Source organism: Panthera onca, chromosome B3 (assembly GCF_046562875.1).
Source record: "Panthera onca isolate mPanOnc1 chromosome B3, mPanOnc1 haplotype 2, whole genome shotgun sequence".
NCBI lineage: Eukaryota > Metazoa > Chordata > Mammalia > Carnivora > Felidae > Panthera > Panthera onca.
The window spans coordinates 135,726,115-135,748,198 of NC_138344.1; the positions used below are offsets into that span (position 1 = coordinate 135,726,115).

At 38.9% G+C, this 22,084-nt stretch overlaps 1 protein-coding gene across 10 annotated transcripts in view; it reads left to right on the forward strand.

Moving 5' to 3' along the window:
* UNC79 (unc-79 subunit of NALCN channel complex) overlaps nt 1-22,084 on the forward strand; it is a 262,094-nt gene that overhangs the window by 126,191 nt on the left and 113,819 nt on the right. For 9 of the 10 annotated variants that reach the window (XM_060620631.2, XM_060620624.1, XM_060620626.1 and 6 more), the window contains exons 15-22: nt 3,490-3,680; nt 4,251-4,374; nt 6,341-6,481; nt 8,589-8,810; nt 10,904-11,131; nt 15,297-15,438; nt 17,181-17,260; nt 17,345-17,493. In XM_060620631.2, coding sequence (XP_060476614.1) covers nt 3,490-3,680; nt 4,251-4,374; nt 6,341-6,481; nt 8,589-8,810; nt 10,904-11,131; nt 15,297-15,438; nt 17,181-17,260; nt 17,345-17,493 — 1,277 coding nt within the window. The remainder of the gene's footprint in view (nt 1-3,489; nt 3,681-4,250; nt 4,375-6,340; nt 6,482-8,588; nt 8,811-10,903; nt 11,132-15,296; nt 15,439-17,180; nt 17,261-17,344; nt 17,494-22,084) is intronic. The other variant, XM_060620633.1, reaches the window with a different exon arrangement.

The window sequence follows — 22,084 nt, forward strand, 5'->3', positions numbered from 1 at the left end:
CATAGTAATACAAAACTCACTAGTTTATGTAAGAGTTGTTTTTCAAATTCACTTTTCATCATCACTTTTATTCAAATTATGTTTCTAGCAGATAGAACAAGTGGTTAACCTGTTCAATGTAAGGACTAAAGCTTTTTATCAATATTTTTGGAGAGACCTTCAAGATCTTTTTATTTGCCCTGATGTGTAATGAAGGCTGTGGTTCAGCCTTAGGCAGTTAGTTATTTTAGTCCACTAAGAAGTTACTTTTTATTTTTTTGAATTTACTTTATTTATTTTTTTATTTTTGGGGGGTGCCTACAATCTTTATTTATTTTTAATAAAATTCATTGTCAAGTTGGCTAACATACAGTGTATACAGTGTGCTCTTGGTTTTCCATGATTCATCGCATACATACAACACCCAGTGCTCATCCCAACAAGTGCCCTCCTCAATGCCCATCAACCATTTTCCCCTCTCCCTCACCTCCCCCCGCCCCATTAACCCTCAGTTTGTTCTCTGTGTTTAAGAGTCTCTTATGGTTTGCCTTCCTTCCTCTCTGTAACCATTTTTTTCCCCTTCCCTCTCCCTATGGTCTTCTGTTAAGTTTCTCAAGTTCCACATATGAGTGGAAACATATGATACCTCTCTCTGACTGACTTATTTCACTTAGCATAATACCCTCCAGTTCCGTTGCTGCAAAGGGCAGGATTTCATTCTTTCTCATTGCCAAGTAGTATTCCATTGTATATATAAACCACATTTTCTTTATCCATTTTTAAAAGCTGGAATATGCTAAGGAAAAAGGCATTGGAGGTTTGCTAAGGCGGGGGGTGGGGGGTGTTAATTGGAGCTTCTCAGGAAGAAGAATAAATTTCTCCTTTTTTTTTAAATTAATTTTTTTTTTTTTTTAATCACAGGAGGCAATAGTACAAGTAAAAGCAAGACATCCCTTTGGCCTGAGAGCCAGCTATTTCCTTGGATGTTTGCATCTTAGAGAGATGCTTTCAGGACCTTGAGAAGATAGTTCTGAGGGGTAGAAGATTTACATCTCAAAGAGGGAGAGAAAGGATGCAAACTTTTAAAGTCACTGGTCTAAGAGGGTTTTGATTGGGACAAATAATGAATTCTCTAGGTAGCATGGAGCTTTTAGGAGCAGGCATTTTAAGGGAGGAGGGGTTTGGGAGGTGGGCAACATTGTTTGTGCTGAGTCTGAAGTCTTGAGTGGGTCCACGTTGAGGCCTTAGTACAGAGGAGGGTTCAGGGGGGTCTGCCTGAGGAGGCTGAGGCCTGGGACAATTACTAATAAAGTGTTTATTCAGTGCAGCATAGTCCCCTTTTCCCATGTCCTGACTTTCTGTAGTATCTGCAGGCATCTTGAGATGAATAGGGGAAACTCTGGGATTGGGAAGAAGCATGGGTGGGCTTTGGGATACTTCCAGAACCACAATTACGTTTTCTGTAAAGATTCGATTAGTAAGGCGAGGACAGTTATTTTTAGTTCTTCAAAGAATAAGATGGCAGCCTTGATAATATTTAATTAAGGAGCTGGGCTACCCCCTTGACTGCATTAATTTGAATTCTTTATATCAATGAGAGGATTTCCAACTAAGGGGAAAACAGAAGATTCCTATGTTCTGAGATGTGTAGATTTAGAGCTGTGTGCCTTTGCAATATTTTTGTAAATTGTTTGGCGAAGACTTTAGGATATTTTCCTTCCTTCGGAGTATGTCATTCCACTTTAGCCCAATTAAACTTTGGAGGGAAGGCCTCTATGATAGCTCCTATCAGGCTCTGAATATGGGCCTCTGACTGGATCATTTGCAGGAGAAGGTGGTGGAGGGGAGTTCATGGTAGGGGCAGATTTTAATTTTTGTTCTAAATCTGATTTCTGTTCTAGAATTTTGCTAGGGGAGTCTTTAGGCTAGCTGTGATCTTTTGTGTGTGTTTGTGTCTTACCAGTTTGATCCTCCCATATTGGTAATATGACATTTGTTTAAGGTGAGAACTCTCTAAAATCCTTTTAAATATGACAGCTTTTCCAAATCAAAGGATCCATTGTTTAGCTATTGACAATTTAGGAACACCCCAGAGATACTTATTCCAAAATGTGACTCAAAGCCAGTAGGCATTTGGGGCGCCTAGGTAGCTTAGTAGTTTGAGCGTCTGACTCTTGATTTTGCTCATGTCATGATCTCATGGTTCGTGAGTTTGAGTCCCGCGTTGGGATCTGCCTTCAGCTCTTGGAGCCTGCTTGAAATTGTCTTCCTCTCTCTGCCCACCCCCAAAATAAATAAACTTTAAAACAACAACAACAAGAAAAAACCCCGTGGGCCTCTGAGTGTATGTAACAACAGTGACAGTCCCAGAAATGTAGTCACTTCCTGCAAATTTCTAATCAATCATCTAGAATTTTGGAAATAGGATACCAAATAGATATTTGAGCTTTAAATAGAATTGATTTAATTGTTTTCAATAACTTAGAATTCTAGGAATAATAATTAAATGTTTAAAATTGGATTCATTTAAAATAAGGTAGTTTCCAACGATTCTTGTATTATATGGTAAAGATTCAGGACCAGTTGAGCTGTTGTTACTTTGACATACATAATAAGAATATAAGGTCTTTATCTAAAATTGGAATTATAAGGGCACCTGGGTGGCTCAGTCAGTGAAGCGTCTGAATTCGGCTCAGGTCACGATCTCACAGTTTGTGGGTTTGAGTCCTGTGTGGGGCTCTGTATTGACAGCTCAGAGCCTGGAGCCTGCTTCAGATTCTGTGTCTCCTCCTCTGTCTCTCTGCCCCTTCCACACTTGCACTCAGTCTCTCTCTCTCTTTCAAAAAATAAACATTAAAAAATAAATAAATGACATTGGAATTATGAACAGAACCTGAATTTAATTCGATATAATTTTTTTTGCACTAGAAAATTAATATACTATCTTAGTAAAAAACACGTTTGTTTTTTTTTTTAATTAATGAATTCATCCATCCTTAGAACATTTTTAGGAGAAAAATTGTGGCATAATATAGCACAGGGAAGAATAGCACTCTCTGCCACTTTATTTTCCATACTGAAAAATATTAAATGCAAAGTGTACAGTAGTAGAAATCTATATTCCTCTGAAGCACAGGTGTAACTGCACGTATTTGTAATGGGTTTGTGAAACTTTAGAAATAATAATGCTCCAATTGTGTGCTCATCCTGTTAGGAATAAATCTTTGGAATTTTAATTCATGTGTGAGATTCGGACTGCAGTAGAATAGTTGAAATCCAGTCTGTGATTAATATTTGGACCTATTTGTAAGTATGGGGTTTTTTTGTAATTAATGTATCCTGATGGTTTATAGATTCTTACATATCTCACTGGGAAGATACTTGGCCCGCAATTCAGATGTAATGGATTTCGGTCTTCCTCTGTATCCATCTCCTTTAGGAAGTCCTTAGAGTATAACCTTAACAGGTGCATTTTGTTCTTTTCCCCTATGGCTGTGGAAATGCCATCAGGTTGGTGGTTACTGGGATAAATCCTGCAGCACGGTGACTCAGTTGAAGGAAGGTCTCAACCGAATCCTCTGCCTGATCCCCTACAATGTGATCAGTCAGTCTGTGTGGGAGTGTATTATGCCCGAGTGGCTGGAAGCCATCAGAACAGAAGTCCCAGATAACCAGTTAAAAGAATTCAGGGAAGTATTAAGGTGGGTAAGTAGTTTAATGAAGCCACCACAATTATAATGATGTCTGACATTTATTGAGCATGTAATGTGTGCCAGGAACGGTGTTAAGTATTTTATATAATCTTGTTTACTTTTTAACAACCCTATAGAGAAATCTGAAGGTGCAAAATGAAGCAGTTGCAATAAACTGTGCTAAGATGACCTGGAATTGTCGAGAAAAAATTTGGTTCTGGTGGAATAATAGATACACCATATTGTTTGTTTATTTTCAAATATAATTATGATTTGAATAAAGTGGGGAGAATGCAAGGGGATAATGTTTTTAGATGCTGGGGAGCAACTCTAATTCCTTAGAAATGCAATTCTTTCTGTTAAGCCTGATATGAGTATAAACACTAATGTTATTAACAACAGTATGAATTCTTTATTCTAATGAAATAAACTATTATAGTAAAATGAAACATGATAATAATATTTGGAACACAGCCCAATCTAAAGTGTTTGGCTCCCCAAATAAGGTACAGTTAAAAAATGCAACTCAACCCTGATATATGCCCATTGGTCATTTACTTTTGTTGCTCTGCTTTCCAGCAAAATGTTTGACATTGAGCTCTGTCCTCTACCTTTTTCATTGGAAGAAATGTTTGGCTTTATTAGTTGTCGGTTCACAGGATACCCTTCCTCTGTGCAGGAACAAGCTTTACTGTGGCTTCATGTGAGTAAATGGTACCTTTAATCATTTGGGGCAATAGTTCTTAGCCTGGGAATTTAGATCCCTGGGTAGAGGAGCGGGGAGTTATTGCAGAGTCTATAAATTTGCATGTTTGCTGAGGGTAGTCTATAGACTAATAACTCCTTGCATAGGTAAATAACTATATGTCGTATATATGTGTCTATCATTATGGTTAGTAGAGTACAGATTTATGCAATACTATTACTGAATTCATAATAGCTTTTGGTCCTTATGTATTTTTCCATCAATAGATTCTAAAAGTATAATAGGCTGTCTTGTGGGGTTCTTTTAAATCTTTTGATGTTAAATAGGTGCTTTACTTGGGAAGGTTGAGAGCTGCTGCCTTAGGGAGTAGCATGAGCTGCTGGAATGCCTTTCTCCCCGGTCTGCACTTGTAACTCCAGCGTATCCTTAAAGCCCAACTCAAAAATGATCTCATCTATGAAGTTTTCTTCACACCCCCATTTTCTCTTTGGAATTCACTATTCCTTCCCCCAGTACTCATACAGGCTCCTTGTGTAAATTTTATTCAGCCTAATATTTAGTTCATTTTTGTCTCTTCTCCTGATTGCAAATGCATGGAGTGCAGGGACCAGGCAGGGCTTTTCTCATTTCGAAATCATATCTCCCTTCATCCTTTCCTCTCAACATCTGGCACAGGCCTTGTATTTATTTGATGAATGTTCTTAAAAATTCATTAAATTGAGTTGAATGTCTGTCAGAAAGTTTGGCTAGTTTCAAAAAAGGAGGCCAGAGTCAATGTTTAGGTTCGCTGTGGGTGCAGATACGTTGCTGTATCACAGAAGGATGAATTTTCAAGTCATGAAGATGCCTTTCTGGGTTCTAAACTGAGGAACAATATTTTTCACAACTGAGAAAGAGTAAAGGGACCATTTTTAAAAAAGTACCTTTTGGACCCAGAATTGTAACATTTCATCCCCAAGCAGATCTCAGCAAGGTTCTCTCTCATTTTAGGAAAGCCAGTCCTTCTACAGATAGCTAGGTGTTGTTACTCAGTTACATGCCCTTTAGGCTGAGTTCTGTAGGGGTGAGCAGAAAGGGCTCTAAACCTCTGTCCTCAGCATGGCTAGAGCAATTACAGCTGCATGTTTTATGGACTGGGCTTTCCCAGAGTTCTGGTTTGAAGACAGGGTTCTGCAACTGAAGGAGGTTTTAAACCTCTGGTCTAACATTTGGGGAACAGAGTGAACAGTATAGTGATTGGAGCCGACTCATTTATTAATTAATTGTGGAAACATTTATAGAGTTCCTCTGTGCCAGGCATCGTAATTGGCACTGATGAAAATGAGATAAGAGATGGTCCTGTCCTCACACTTCCTTAAAGCTTCAGGGAACTCACAGCGGGAGAGACAGTATCAAACAGTCAAATATAATGAAAAGTAATCATTGCTCTAATAAATGTATGTACAAAGTTCTAAGGAAGCAGAGAAGAGGGATGAATTAATTCTGTCTGAAGGAAAGATGCATCTATTTCCAAAAATTCATTACAGATAAAGTCACTTGACTTTGGCAGAGGGTACCTGAGCTTGTATCAGAAAGCAAGGCCAGATGGCGCAGTCAGATCAGAGGGAGGATGGACTGGAGGAAGATCGCACACAGGTTACACTAGTCCAGGAGGAAGATGATGAGTAAGGCACTAGCAGTGCTATGGAAAAGAGGAGACAATGTCAAAAGATGCTTAGAAGTTTTAATAGAAATAACATGGCAGTTTATGGGTTGCGGGGAGTGGGGAAGATAGAAGGTCCAATAATAACTTTGAGTTTTTACTATGAAAAATTGAGGTTGGCTGTGCTGATAGAATATACGTAAGGCTAAGTATCCTTATGTTCAGTAGTTCACTTTGGGAAAAAATGTTAAATGCAGTTTTTTTTTTTTTTTTGAGTTTTAAAGTTTATATTTTGGGGGGATATATGCCTTTTTTCCCCAGGTATTATCGGAGTTAGACATCATGGTTCCACTTCAACTATTGATAAGTATGTTTTCTGATGGAGTTAATTCTGTTAAAGAACTGGCAAATCAAAGAAAATCAAGAGTCAGTGAACTGGCAGGGAACCTTGCAGCTCGAAGGGTAATTATTGCCACAACTGTTTTTGTCTTACTTGTTAAGATTTTGTCAATTATACCAGGTCTAAAAGTAGCATCATAGTAAAATTCTCTAAAAATGCTTTTTCATCCCATCTCACTCTGTTAATCTTTTAAGCACATTAAATAATAGAAAAGATTGATCTAAAATATGTTCTGTATAATCTACAGTCAATAAATTATTGAGTTTTCATTTTCCTTTGAGTTTTCTCCTGCACATACCTATTAGCTATCTCTCATCCTTGATGAAAGCAAAAAGAGTAGCTTTGAGGTATTCTTTTTTTTTTTGTTTCTTTTGGTCTCCTGGTGAATAAGAATTCTTTACCAGTTGTTAGGCAGATCAGTGCTTCACTTTGGGGATGAGGAGTTTGGGTGTTTTGTTCTATCATGTTTTGAGAAGATGTGGTCATCTGATGGTTACTGTGAGTGATGCTGTCACTGTGGACCAACTGAGCCCATTTTGGGGGGCCCCTTTTTACTTCTGTGAATGAGAAAAGTCAGCATAGTCTAGTCCGAGGTGTAGGAAAACTATTGGGAATTTCTGATAATATTTTTGTAGAGGACATGATAGAGCTTCTGTTGGTGTGCTGACATTCCTAGACCAGGATCAGTTCTGGAGAGGTTCACTCTCAATGTGACGGTAGGCAGGGACTGTTCGCAACTTTCCCTTGTCAGCCTCTCCATACCACTTTTTCTTACTGTCATTCTACCTGATATCTAGGGACTAGAAAATATATCAGAATCATGGGATCATAGTTTGTATTCAGTGCTCTCTTTTGATTTTTAATCATCATTACTTTTCTTGTCTGCCTCATAAGAACCAGCTGGCAAACATTTTTATGTTGTTTCTTCTGTAACCTTTAATATTACATAACTTAATTGGTGCCTTATACTGTGCAATATATTCACAGTGAACCATAGCACAGAACTGTGTGAGGCAGTTGGAGAAGAGCTCATTGTCCTCATTTTATAAATACTTAGCCTGAGGTTCAGTGAGTTGAGGTGATTTGCCGTAGACAACACTATCAATATCCAGATATTCTGACTCTTGGTGGGGTACTCTTTTTCTTTAGTTTAAATATTGTGTTCAAGGAACTCTCTGGTTATTATATCTTTAAGAGAGAAAATATGATTTCAGAGTGATATACAGGTATGTCAGTCAGGGTCCTGGTACAGAATTTATCCTAGATGGTTCAAATGAAGGGACTTTCATGGAGACTTTGCCTATAGAGTTATGGGGAAAGTTAAGGGAGCAATAAGGGTTGGTTGAGGCACCTAGACATCAGCAACAGCTCAGTAGGAAGCCATTAGACCCCTAAGGCTGAAGGAACAAGGAAAAGAGTTCCTGGAGCCCATTGAGCACTGAAATTTTAAGGAAGGGCTGGCTGGAAGAGTAGTGGAGAGATTGCCAGAGATGTAGCATCAAAGCAGGCAGAGGGTGGGAGATACACGTCTACCTCTGTCTCCATCAGCTTCAGGGCTTCTGCTGGTATCTCCCACTGATTGACCCCAACTGGAAGCCAGCTTGCAAGAAAGCTGGGAAAGACTCCATCCTTGGCATCCTTGGGCATAGAGCAGGGCAGAAGAGGGCAGTGAGGGGCTTGGGTAGGCAAATGGAGAATAATCAGTACAACCAGTACAACAATTTGACATATATTGTTTTCCCATGATAGTTTGATAATTGTACTATCCAGATGCCATTCTTCTTTAATCAGTCATGTTAAACTGAGATTTTGTGCTCATGATTCTCAAACTGATCTTGCAATATCTGGTTATGGTTTTAGGTTGATGCAAACAATTTACTTTAATTGGAAATGTGTGATGGGATGAACAATATAATGGCAAAGACAGCTGCCTTCATTCTTCAGGGTGCTGATGTTTCATTCACCTGACAGTCACGAAGTTTAGATGATTTTATTTCTTGTTTTTATATTTTGAGAAGATCCATAATATTTGAAAGTACTAATGCTATTGACTAAGGAAGGAAATCAGTGTGACAGCTGGAAATACCTTCCATGAGTCTCCAGATATTTTATATAAGCCATTTTAGCTTCTGTGAGTTCACTTATGTGTGTTGATGTTCTTTCTTGTAGGTGAGTGTTGCCTCTGATCCTGGCCGACGAGTTCAGCACAATATGCTGAGTCCATTTCATAGTCCTTTTCAGAGTCCATTTCGGAGTCCTATGCGTAGTCCATTTCGTAGCCCTTTCAAGAATTTTGGACATCCAGGAGGAAGGACTATTGACTTTGATTGTGAAGATGATGAAATGAATCTAAATTGTTTCATCCTCATGTTTGATCTTCTCCTGAAGCAGGTAGCTGAAGCATGAGCTTCCTTTAGTTCAGAGGTGAAGAATAAGGGAAAGCATTGTATAGTGATTCTTGCTATGTGTTTGACATCTTCATACTTGCTGAAATGATGCAACATCACTCAAGACATTTTGCAAACTCCTTTTGGGATTCCCTAGAGTCTGAAAAATACTTGTATGAATATCTGCAATAATGTTGACATGTGAGAATGCATATGAATTTTAGAAACACTCTAGCATCATTAGATGCTGTTGAACATAGATCTGTTGAACATAGTTCTGTTGAACAAATTTGGGGAACTGAGTCATGCTATTGTTAGAAAGAGCAAGGTACAACTCTATAGTGATGGGCTGATTTAAATATATTCTAGAAATTGATTTTTGAAGGTAATTTTAAAAGACAAGTTTAAAAGTCTGGTCGGGAGAACATTTCTTTGTAACTTTTTATTTTGAAATAATTTCAGGCTTGCAGAAAAGTTGCAAGGATAGCACAAAGAATTCCCAAATACTCCTTCCCCAGATTCTCCAGATGTTAACACTTACCACATTTATTTCTGTTGCTCTTAATCTGTATATGTATGTATGAATTGTAGAATTTTTAAAATAAACCACTTGAGGGTGAATTGCAAATATGGTGCCCCTTTATCCTTAAATACTTCTGAGTGTATTTCCTAAAAAATAAGGACATTCTCTTATATAACCAAGTACAAAATAAGGAAATCAATCAAAATTAGGAAATTAATATTGTTATAATACTATTATCTATTATCTGACCCACAGAAACTAATCATTTTTTAAATTGATATAATGATTATATCTCTATAGCAAAAGAAAAAAATTTTTTTTTGATGTAGGACACAACCCAGCATCACTTCGTTGCAAATATTTGTCCTGTCTCATTAGTCTTTGTTAATCCAGAGCAGTTCTTCAGTCTTTGTTCATCTTCCATTTTCTTGATTTTTGAAGAGTACAGTCCAGTTATTTTAGAATGTTCCTCAATTTGAGCTTGTCTGATGTTTCTTTATGAATCTATTTGGGTTAAGCATTTTTTGGCAGTAACACTACTAGTGTGATTTTATATCCTTTTCAGTGCATTATATCAGGAGGCAGGTGACATGATAATGTTGCCTTACCTGGTGGTGGTAACTTGGGAAGGTGATTTCTGCCAAATTTCTCTACTCCAAAGCCACTATTTCCCCCTTTGTAATTAACAAGTAACTTGCAGGCTGAGATTTCCTGTTTCTCATCAGACTTTTACCTAATAGTTTTAGCATCCAGGGCTGATTCATGCCTGGATCAATTATTACTATTATAGTTACCGAATGATAATTTTCTAATTTTATCATTTCTTTTAATTTATTAGCTGGCATTCTACTGAGGAAACAGTTTCTCTTCTCTCCCATTTCTATGTTTATTTGTTTTTTTATCTGCATGTACACATGAATTCTTATTTCATTCAGTGAGTTAAAATCTGTTACTATGATTATTCATTTTGGTGTTCATATTGTCCTGTATTTGACCAGTGGGAGTCCCTTTAGACTGGCTCCTGTGTTCTATTGACATATCCCAGTCATTCCTTGAACACTTCCTCAATTTCTGGCATAACAAGATGTTCCAGGGTCATTTTATGTTTTCCTCGCCCCAACCTTGAAATCAGCCATTTCTCCAAGGAGCCCTGGTTCCTCTTAGTGGATAATGGATAAATGGTATTTAGAAACCAAGATCTGGACGTTAAGTGAGGAGCAGCATTTTTTTTAATGTGTAAAATCTCACAAAGTGATGTTTAAAAAACAACTTTTTAAAATGTCCTACGTGATTTTAAAAATAATTCCCATTGTTTGTCTTGTGTTTAGAGTCTTTTTAGAAGAATCCATGGAAAGCAATATATATTCATGGTCTATAATTCTTATCATCTTTAAATAACTTAATATTTTTGTTAGTAAATTTTATCCCCATTTAGTATGCCAGTGGAATATTGGACAAAAGGACCAAATTCCTTCTTCTTTTTTCTCTTTCTTTCTTTCTTTCTTTCCTTTTTTCTTTCTTTCTTTCTTTTTTGTTTTTTGGTTTTTTTTGGCCTTTATTTTGATGTCTTTCAGATGGAGTTACAAGATGATGGGATTACGATGGGTTTAGAGCACAGCTTATCAAAGGACATTATTTCCATTATAAACAATGTCTTCCAAGCTCCCTGGGGGGGCTCCCACACCTGCCAGAAGGAAGAAAAGGCAATTGAGTGTAACTTATGTCAGTCTAGTATTCTCTGCTATCAGCTTGCTTGTGAACTCTTGGAGAGACTGGCTCCTAAAGAAGAAAGCCGGCTGGTGGTAAGAAGTTAAAAAAATGAGGTTGCCCTTGTCTGATAGTGATAATGCCTGTAGAAGCATGTATAATGGTGTCTTCTTCCAATATTACATTATGCTCTATGCTGAGTTATATGTGAGACTGTGGTAAAAGAGAAATTTTCCTGTTCCTTCCACCAACTTATGCTCGTGGAAAGGGATATGAGCTGGAGCTATATCATACAGAATTCTTGAGTCTTGAGTTAGTGTGGTGGAGCATCCATTCATACAATTTTCATAAATACAAAGCATTACTGGTATTCCAGAAATAACTTTTATCACAAAGTTCAGATAACAGTGAAAATATAAAATATATGTATCAAATATCGAGGACATAGATTGGATATGGGTATTGAGAATTCCTAGGTAACCCTGGTTTGGAAAACCCATTGACTTCATCAACAACTGATAAAGGCTTTGCTTCATTTCCTACTTTCCAAGAAAACTGTTTCAATAGGAAACAACTAACATATGCCATTCATTAGCTACTCCATACATTAGTTATTTACTGTTTAGCCAGTTTTCATTTAAGACACACACATCACCAAAATACCCTCACACCATCAAAGGTAGATGGATCTGTATTATTCGGGCCTTTGTTTACTTTCTTCTCTTTTTCTTCCTTTCCACTAATATTTATCTAAGTAGAAAGAGACTTCTTAAAAAAATCTTTTTGAGGTGTAACATACATACAGTAAATTTTTTCTACAGTTTTTAAATACCTTTCCACCTACTGAACTCGTTTGTCCTATGTGTTGCAAAATAACATCCCTGTAGTATGGTCTTTCAACATTGTCATTGGGTACTTAACCAAAAAAAAAAGTCACAGTTCTAGATGATGTGAAAACACATTAAAATTGGACATCTGGGTGGCTCAGTCGGTTAAGTGTCTGACTCTTGATTTCAGCTCAGGCCATGATCTCATGGTTCATGAGTTCAAGCCCCACATCAGGTTCCATGCTGACAGTCCTTTTCTTTCTGCCCCTCCCCTTCTTGTGCTCTCTCTCACTCTTTCTCTCAAAAATAAATAAACTTTAAAAAAAAAACAAACCCAAATTAAAATCAAGAAGCTTAGAGTCTAATCAAGGAGATGTTTAAATAAATGAAAAACCGTTAGACACAGTGATTAGTGTGCTGGGTGAGGTCTGAACAAGGGGACTGTGGGGGCAGACAAGGGTCAGCGTATCCAGCCTGGAGGTATGGTAGGAAGGAGAGAGCTCCTGGGTTCATATCTGAAAGGAGTGGAGTTAATGAAAGGAAGGTGGTAGGAGAGAAGGACTTTTGAGACCCAGAAAACTCTCTGTTTTAATGATACAGAAGAAAGCAGGGAATGATACATTCGGGAAACTGCAAGCAGTTCAGTGTTGCTGGAGCAGTGAGCAGAATGGGAAAGTAGTGAATGAAAGCTGAGTCAGGCAAGATGGACTCGGTCTTATTTTCACATTCATTAAGGGCTCTGCCTGCCAAACTAAGAAGTTTGAATTTTGTCTTGGTGAATGGGGGACTGCTGAAGAATTTAATCAGGGTGGTGATACAATGTGATGAATCTGAGAAATTCATTCTGCCATTGGAGAAGAGGGATTGGAGGATTTGGGCCCTGGGGACAGGCATCTAGTCAGAAGGTTAATGTGGTCACTCAGGGAGGAAATGGGCAAGTCTGAATTAAAGCAATGGTGGTGGGGATAAGAGAAGGGGCAGGCCTGGTGGATTTTTAGGAAAGAGAATCATCAGTGCTGATTTAGTTGGCATTGAGGTATGCAAAAGTTGAGGACAAACCCATGTTTTCTGGCTTGGGAACTGATAATGTTGCCGTTTATAAAAGATTTTTACTGGTGTACAAGTGATCTTTTTGACAGGAGTGGGCATGACGCGCGCACATTCAGACATGGTGGATTGGGATGCCTTCAGATATCCTGGTGAGGTTGTCATGACCAGCGGGTATGTGGATCTGGTTTTAGGAAGAAGGTCAGAAGTAGATAAAAGTTTGGAGCCGCCAGCATATTATGTTGGGATGCATAGAATGAGAAAAGAGCCTCGCTAGCATTCTGGGAAGTACCAACTGTTTAGAGGGAAAACAGGAGAACTGATGACCAGAAACAATTTGAGAAGGTGCCAGAGACACAGGGGAAGAGCCAGGGGAGAACAAGAACTCCAAAACCAAGGTAGGAGGCAGTTTTAGAAAAAAAGGAATAGTCGCTCACATGAAGAGAAAAGAGGAAAAATAAAGGATTGAATGTGCCCAGGGATTTTGAGATTGAGGGTCCTCTATGCCCTTGGGGATGGGAGTAACCATGGATTCCAGTAGTGTGTGTTTAAGAACAGAATCAGCTGAGGGTGTGGCTGCATGAAGTACAGACTTCTCTTTCAGGGAGGGAATGAAAGGGTGAAGGTGATGGAGGCAGATGTCCCGAGCCCTACCCTGTCCCCAGCAGGCTGTCTCTACTGTGTCCATTTTCCCAGCACCATCCCAGGAAGTGAGGAATAAGCAGAAGTGTGGAGGAACTGAGCCATCCAAATAATCTCCCATGTGCATGATGCTTTTGACATTTGTCATGTGCTGGAAGTAACAGATTTGGAGGTGAACCCAAAGGATTCTGTTCTCCTCTCTCAAAGTTTTATGGGAGAGATGCCCATCAATAAAAGAGGGCTGTGCCCTAGAATGCATGGTCTTCACTGTGCATGTCAGCCCCTTTCGCTCTTTAGTTCTCTTCCTGGGACAGGCAGGGGATAAAAGGGCGATGATGTGACATGGGGGCTAGCAGGAGGCTTAAGCTAGTATGCAAGATGGACAACACCAGTCCCTGCCACACAGCAGGATGATTCCAGACACGTGGGTAATGTTGAGGAGTCAGTAAATAGCAGGAAACTCTTTACCATATCGAATTTCATGCAACTCACTTTATAGTTTGATTTAGTATCTTGCTCATGGGTGACCTAGGACAGGTTTAGCCTTAACAAAATTGTGAAGTTGGCAGAGATATTCTTCAGGGCCCTCCCAGCCATTGTGCTCATTTTCTTGTGGGTGTCCTAGCACTTCATCCGTCTTGATCTCCTCACTTTGAGCTGGCTGTCAAATAATTCTCGAGAAAATGTGTAGTGGTTAAAGTGTTACCAAAATAGTATGATTTTAAAAGAGGATATTTGAAGTGGGACTTGAAGGAAAGAAGAAGGCTGGTAGAAGGATAATTGGAGATGGATGTTTTAAGTGGCAGCCACAGGAGTGCTCTCTCTCACTTAATCTTTCCAATTTCACCTGTATTAGTAGCTTGTTTTATACATATATATTATATATGACATGTATTATCTATAAATATATTGTGTTCAGGATATTCACATAGCTGTGCAGCCAATCTCCAGAACTTTTTCATCTCGCATGACTGAACTTCTATATCCCCTAAACAGTAGTTCCCTGTCGTCCCCCTTCCTCTTAGTCCCTGGAAACCACCATTGTATTTTTCTGCGTCTCTGAATTTGACTTACTGTAGAGACCTCATATATCTAGAACCATGCGATAACTGTCCTTTTCACGATTAGCTTATTTCACCTAGCACAGTGTCCTAAAGGTTCATTCATGTTGTAGCATGTGTCAGACTTCCTTCCTTTTTAAGGCTGACTAATGTTTCACTGTATGTATATAACACATTTTGTCTATCTGTTCATCTGTTGATGAACACTTGGGTTGCCATACCTAACTCTCTTTAACTCACATGTTATAGCAATTTCTTGCTCCTAAAAATTTGGCTTCTCTGGACAACCAGTGTTTGTGTCTTAATATACTGCTGTGAGCCCTTTATTATTCCCTGCTAATTAAGTCCTATTATTGAACAAAATGTGCATGGATTGGAATCACTTGGTGAGTGAGACAGGCTCATAGGGAAAGCCGACCTAGGCCGATTTAGCAATGTTTTTGAGATTTTTCCATATTTATTTCAAGGGAATGAACATGTTTTGGTAACAGCTGACCCAAATCTCTTTTAATTAGTATGGAAAGAAACTCACATTTCTTCTGAGGCAGGTGCATTTGCCCTTTGGGGCTCAGTACAGGGCTGGGACACAGCTGGCACTCAGTCGATCTTTATTGAACTTAGCGAAACCATTCATTACCTCCCCAACAGGCTGCTCACCTGGCTGCTTGTCGTATCTGTTTCAGGAGCCCACAGACAGCCTTGAGGACAGCCTCCTTTCTTCCAGACCAGAGTTTATTATAGGCCCTGAAGGTGAGGAGGAGGAGAATCCAGCAACCAAGCATGGGGAAAACCCAGGCAGTCGCGCCGAGTCCACGGAGCATGCTGGTAGGTGAACTCTGGCATATCCCAGTTTGCACAGGCCTAACGTTCAGAGCCCTGGTTTTTTAGATTACTGTCGACTTGGGCAAGTTCAGGCTTGGTGTCCCTAGTGGAGACTGGTGCAAATGAACCATTTCCCCTCAGATTATGAAGTGAGTAGGTCCAGGATGTGCTCCTAGTAGAGCCGCGGTCACTGAGCATCTTTCTGGCAGCACGTGCTTCTTATCAACAAAACCTGTCATGTTAGCAGCACCTTCCTACTTATGGCGTATCATGTTCTCACTGGAGAAGTAGCTCTGATCCAAGGCTGAACGACTGGAAAGGAGGGTTCTGGCACTCTCGACAGCCATGTAGGGCATTTGGCCAAAGCAGAGGGTTTTGGGAGAGAGCCAGTGGAACTTGAGCTCATGCAGCTTCTGTGCCCCAGGCCCTAAAGGAAGCAAGGATTTCACTTATGATCCAATAACCTGCTTGAAGTTCTCTCTGTCTCCCTCTGCCCCTCTTTCCTGCTCTCTCTCTCTCTCTCTCAAAAAAAAAAAAAAAAAAAAAAAAAAAAAAAAGAAATATTAAAATAACATTCAAGTGCAAGATTGCTAATGAACTATTTAGTGTATATGCTAAGAGAGTTTGACTCCTGTTGTCTCTGGTTCCAGTAATTGCCAAAACTTAGAATAGTGATTTGAAAACATTTTAGATTAGTTTTTGCATCTGGCTAACTTGTGAATTCTTTTCTCTAGCATGCCTCATGTACCATAGACCACCATCCCCACTGTAGGAGCAAAGGTATTAGACTCACAGGAAAATAAAATCATGAGTAGTTGTTCTGATTTCAATATGCCTAACTTCTTTAAAGAAAATATTTTTTAATGTTTATTTTCGAGAGAGAGCATGAGCAGGGTAGGGGCGGAGAGAGAGACACACACACAGAATCCAAAGCAGGCTCTAGGCTCCGAGCTGTCAGCACAGAGCCCAGATCAGGGCTCGAATTCACAAACTGTGAGATCATGACCAGAGCCGAAGTGGGTCACTTAACTGACTGAGCCACCCAGGCGCCCCTCCAGGTGTCTTAAAGAAGTTAGGCATATTCAGTGGTGCCTAAGTGGCTCAGATGGTTAAGCAACTGACTTCAGCTCAGGTCATGATCTCACTGCTTGTGAGTTTGAGCCCCATGTCAGGCTTTGTGCTAACAGCTCAGAGCCTGGAGCCTGCTTTGGATTCTGTGTCTCCCCCCCGCCCCCATCCCTACCCTGCTCATGCTCAGTCTCCCTTTATCTCTCAAAAATAAATAAAACATTAAAAAAAATTCCCTTTGGCATGAGTCCATGGGATAAATTCCTCCTTAGGTGCTAATACAACCTGAATACCTCTCTTTAATACCTTCTTATCTCCTTTTCAATAAGGAAGGCATACCTAGTCAGACACGAGGCCCTATAGGTAGCAGCCAAACTCTCTGACCACAGGAGCATAGGGCTGGGATGGGGTGGCTTTAGGGAGTCAAGGACATCTGAATATATGGTGGGCTACAGTGGAAAAGGGAAGCTGAGAACCCTGAATCTAGAAGGTTTCCTGAAATTGCATCATAGAAGGGATATATGCTACCCTGGAAAGCCAATAAAAGCATTACATAACATGCCTTTTAATGTAGTATATATTTATTTCTACTCCTCTTGGTTTTATGGTCTTTATCAGGTCATGAGTGGTGGGAAAGGAAGAGGTATGCTAACCTTTGTGTAATAATTTCTTCACAGCAATAAAGAATGACACTGAGAGAAAGTTTTGCTACCAACAGCTTCCAGTAACTTTGAGACTAATATACACCATTTTCCAGGTATGTTTTTTGAGATATTTAAGGGTTTGCTTTGGTGGCATTGCTATTTAGGGTAACTCAGTAACCATGTGGTTCTGTGCATAGGAAATGGCTAAGTTTGAAGAGCCAGACATTCTTTTTAATATGCTCAATTGCCTGAAGATTCTCTGTCTACATGGAGAGTGTTTATACATTGCTAGAAAAGACCATCCTCAATTTTTAGCCTACATTCAGGATCATATGTTGATTGCAAGGTAAGTCTTCCTGTTTGTTTGTTTCTATTTTAGACCTTAGCTATGAAAATCAAAGTTAGGACAAGTCTTACCAACTCATTTGGGTTATTTCTGGGAGCCTGGACAGCCCAATTGCCTATAGGAATGACTTTTTTTTTTTTTAACTTCAGTATATCATTTATTATATTTTAGGGCAGTCTCGTTAATCTTATAATTATCTTTGTTTTTCTCCAATGTCTATTTTTCTTAAAAGACTTTATTTAGATTTTTTTTTAATTTCAAATTTCATTTGGGTTTTGATGAAATTTGAAATAAATGTATAGATTAATTAAGAACATTTCCTTTAAAAAATTATAAGACTTCTCTATTCAAGTCCTCTTTTATTTTCCTCAAATGTTTTTCATTATTTTCATTCTGCCTTTTTTGTTGTTGTTGTTCTTTTCCAGAAAGAAATTTTAGTGTTATTACAAACCTTATTTTTTTCCACTCATTATATTTTCTGATTACAGCTAAAGTTTAGGAAACTCCTGGTTTTTGTATTTTTACTTACCTTACGAGTTTAATCAGTTCATTTTTATTAGCTTTTAAAAACATATTGTAGGAATGCCTGAGTGGCTCAGTTGGTTGAGCATCTGACTCTGTTTTGGTTCAGGTTATGATCTCACAGTTTCATGGGTTTAAGCCCCAGGTCGTGCTCTGTGCTCATAGTGCTGAGCCTGCTTGGGATTCTCCCTCTTCCCCTCTCTCTCTGCCCCTTCCCCACTTGTGCTGTCTCTTTTTCTCTCAAAATAAATAAATAAACTGTAAAAAAAATTTTAAAAACATATCGTAGGCACTGTCTTATGTTTGCCTGATAAATTTTTGTCTATTCCTTTGTATCAATAAAATTAATTGGCATATCAATATTGAACAATCAATAAATAATGGATAGTTAATGATCAATATCATTTCACTTTAATTTATTTTCTGTCTTCTGCTAATAGGGACTGAACATTCTTTGTTTTTATTGTCATAGGTATAACTTCTATTTCTTTGATTGAGTCTGATTTTTAAGTATTTAAACATGAGGAATAGTAATTTTGTTTGCTAGATTCTTTATTTATTTATTATTTTTTAAATATAACTTACTGTCAAATTGGCTTCCATACAACACCCAGTGCTCATCCCAACAAGTGCCCTCCTCAATGCTCATCAACCACTTTCTCCTCTCCTCCACCCCCCCATTAGCCTTCAGTTTATTCTCTGTGGAATACTACTTGGCAATGAGAAAGAGTGAAATCTGGCCATTTATAGCAAGCAATGTGGATGGAACTGGAGGGTATTATGCTAAGTGAAATAAGTCAGTCAGAGAAAGATACCATATGTTTGCACTCATATGTGGATCTTGAGAAATTTAACAGAAGACCATGGGGGAGGGGAAGGGGAAAAATGCTAGATTCTTTAGAAATAGAAAAGGCAAAAAAAGGAATAGTTAGAAATCAGTTGTTGGATGGCTTAAGAATATAGTGTCCCCTAGAAAAATGTCAACATGTGCTAAGTTACTCTATACATAGTATTATCTAGTATAACATTGCTACTAAAGACTTACTCAATTTCTTACTTGAAATAGAAGTGCTAACAGACATCAGAAATCTCTCTGCATATTGTCTGATAAGGTAATTTTTAGACACTTTTGAAGCATTTTAAGAAAAATAATAAAATATTGCCCTGGATTTATATAGAGTTTTTCTTCCTGAGAACCTTAAAGTAACTTATTGTCTTCCAGGAAGGAAATCAGAAAAATATTATCCTCATTTATATGTAAGAGAATGAGGTGGTAAGAAAAGTTTTGGTGACAAAACTGACTTGAGGCTTTATCTGTCTTCGCTCATTTTTTCATTTATTGAGTCATTCATTCAACAAATATTATTGGGGGTTTATGATACATGTTTTTATTCTAGGCACTTTGGGAATTCACAATCTAGTTTGGAAGGGGGTGAATACTATTTTTACAGAAGGTGACCACATAATTTGCTCTTCACATTGGTCTACTTTTGAGAATGAAGAAGGGGTGATGTTCATAATGACCTCAAACAATAAGTATTAAGTAGACTAAGATCTGGTATAAACTGAGACACATGGTCACCCTGTGTATATGTGAGTCACTGTCAATCCAAGGGATGTGTGATGGACTATTTGGATAGTTTGAGGGTGGGAGTGATCATTTCTGGTTGACTAGAGAAGGGCTCAGGAACAGATACCATTTGGATAGACATTGAGAGGATGATAAAATTTTAACAGGTAGAGATGTGAGATGGGCAGGACATTTTGTGGAAAGTTGGAATGTCAAGAGTAAAGATGGCAGGGTTAGAAGGAAGGGACAAGAAGTGAGTAGTGCATACGTAGGTGGTACCAAGGTTTTATTTTTTGCTGCATGGTGTGGCTTTAGGGGAGTAATGGAAAATAAAGCTAGAGAAGTAGGTTGGGATGCAAGTGTGAATAGCCTTGAAGATAAGGACTTCATTTTATGATGTTTGGAGATCTATGGAAGATCTTAAAACAGTGAACAGGGTCAGAGTTGTACTTAAATAGCATGAATATGGATCCCTAGAGAGGGATCCTTAGGGACCACCCACATTTAAGGGAGTGCAAAGAGCATATTGCAAGGGCTTTGGGAATGTAAAGATATAACACAGAACTTTCTTCTGAAAAGTTTGTTAGAGAAGGAAGAGAGAGATCAGATATTTAGAGGGGAAAAGGAGTAGATGTCAAAGATTTTTTAGGATAAAGATCTGAAAATATTTATTGTCAGTGGAATGGCTCAGAGGAAAGGGAGTAGTTGGTAGAGCCAGGTCCTGGAAGGCAAGAATATGTGATCAAGAACAAAGGGTGGGTGGAAGAGAGGAAGGATGTTCTTTCCTTTGTAAGGAAATATATTTTAAGGAAAAGAGTAATAACGTGTCAAAGAGAGCTCATTACTGAACCTTAAGAATAATGAGTGCTAATGTCTTTTCCTGAGAGGGAGGAGGATAGAGATTAGGTTGGGAGCTCAAGGAACACGGAAAAAAGGATGGAATAACTCATAGAAGAAAGCAGTAGGGTGTCCACCAGAAGTAATCTAAGAATGACCAGCTTCAGGGTCAAGCTGAAATTAGTTAGCACCAGTTTGTGGTGGATCAAGTTAGCAGGAATTAGTAGGACAAGTTAGTCCCAGGGGTCTGAGAGTGGATGAGAAAAGGGGGCAATGTGGGTTTATTCAGAAGTGGGGATTTGTGATTTTGGTAGAAGTCAGGGGGACAAGGAATTTTGGAGTAAGGAGATGGTTGACTCTGGGATCCAGGCTAAGATGGGAGGCAAATGAAATCAGAGGAGGATTGATATTTGGGAGAAAAGTATGAAAGAGAAGGAAAAGAAGTCTTAGTTGGGATTAGGAATATTTTGGGTAGGAATACGGTTCAAACCAGTACAGAAGCATACAATGGGAAAGGTGGAGGGTCTCCAGAACTTTCCTCATGATAAAATGGCGACTCTACAGGTGTAATGGGAGGAGCTGGTGGAAGGGTAGACCTGGCTGAGCTGGATATGGGGAAGACTAGGACTGATCTGGACAGAAGGATGAGCAAATCCAGGCAAAAGCCATTGAAGGAGCAGGGTCAGGAGTAGTTAGGCAGAAGCTCTGTGAATTCCATGGGAGTGGGAATCCTATGTGGACTGACTTTTGTTGTTAAAGCAGCCTCTTACAGGCCATTGACCCAGGCCAAATCAATTGTTGGTGCTGTGGGGTCTCCACCTTGGCCTTTGGGGTACGTAGCCAAGGTTTTTCCTCAAAGCACCACTCTGATACCAAAGCCATGACGGACAATGACGGATCTGGGGAAGGACATTATTTTCCTAATTTCAAACAAGGCTGCCTTAGAGAATTGGGAAGGCCATATGGAACTGGTGAAATCCAGGGTTTTTTTTTTTTGTGTCACTGAGATGGTTTTCTGTCAGCTCTAGTATATGGTTTGCTTCCTTCAACTACTTTGAAAAACCTTGGTTTTGTGTTCACTCTTGATGATTAAGGAAGGGGGAGACCTTGAATGACGGGCCTGCCAGTGGGTGGAGAGGCTGTTCTTAACAGAGAAAGAGTTGTTCTTTGCTAGAATAAAGAGGAAAAGGCTGCTGGGCAGGCAAAACCAACAAAACTCCCCAGATGTTCACTATAAGAAAATTTTAAAAAAGAATCACTTTCACTCCCAGAACTAATGTCAGTTTTGTATAGTGTTTGAGTCATTGCTCATTTATATATCTGATTTCTAATATACGATTTTTAATTTTTATGTTAATATGTAATATTAAGTGGCGTTTTCCTATGTTGTTACATAAAAGGAATCTCTTTAAAAAAATGAACAGAACAGAGCATAGGAAAAGTTTACCAGAGGTTTATAGTCTTGTGGATGACTGTAATTTCACCAAAAGCATTCCTACCAGTCGCTTGTTAACGACATTTCCCATAAACTAAGATAATTGTGTTTGTTTCCTTTTTTTAAAAGTTTATTTATTTTTGAGACAGAGAGAGAGAGAGAGCATGCGTGTGAGTGGGGGAGAAGCAGAGAGAGAGGGAGACAGAGGATCTAAGCAGGCTGCACGC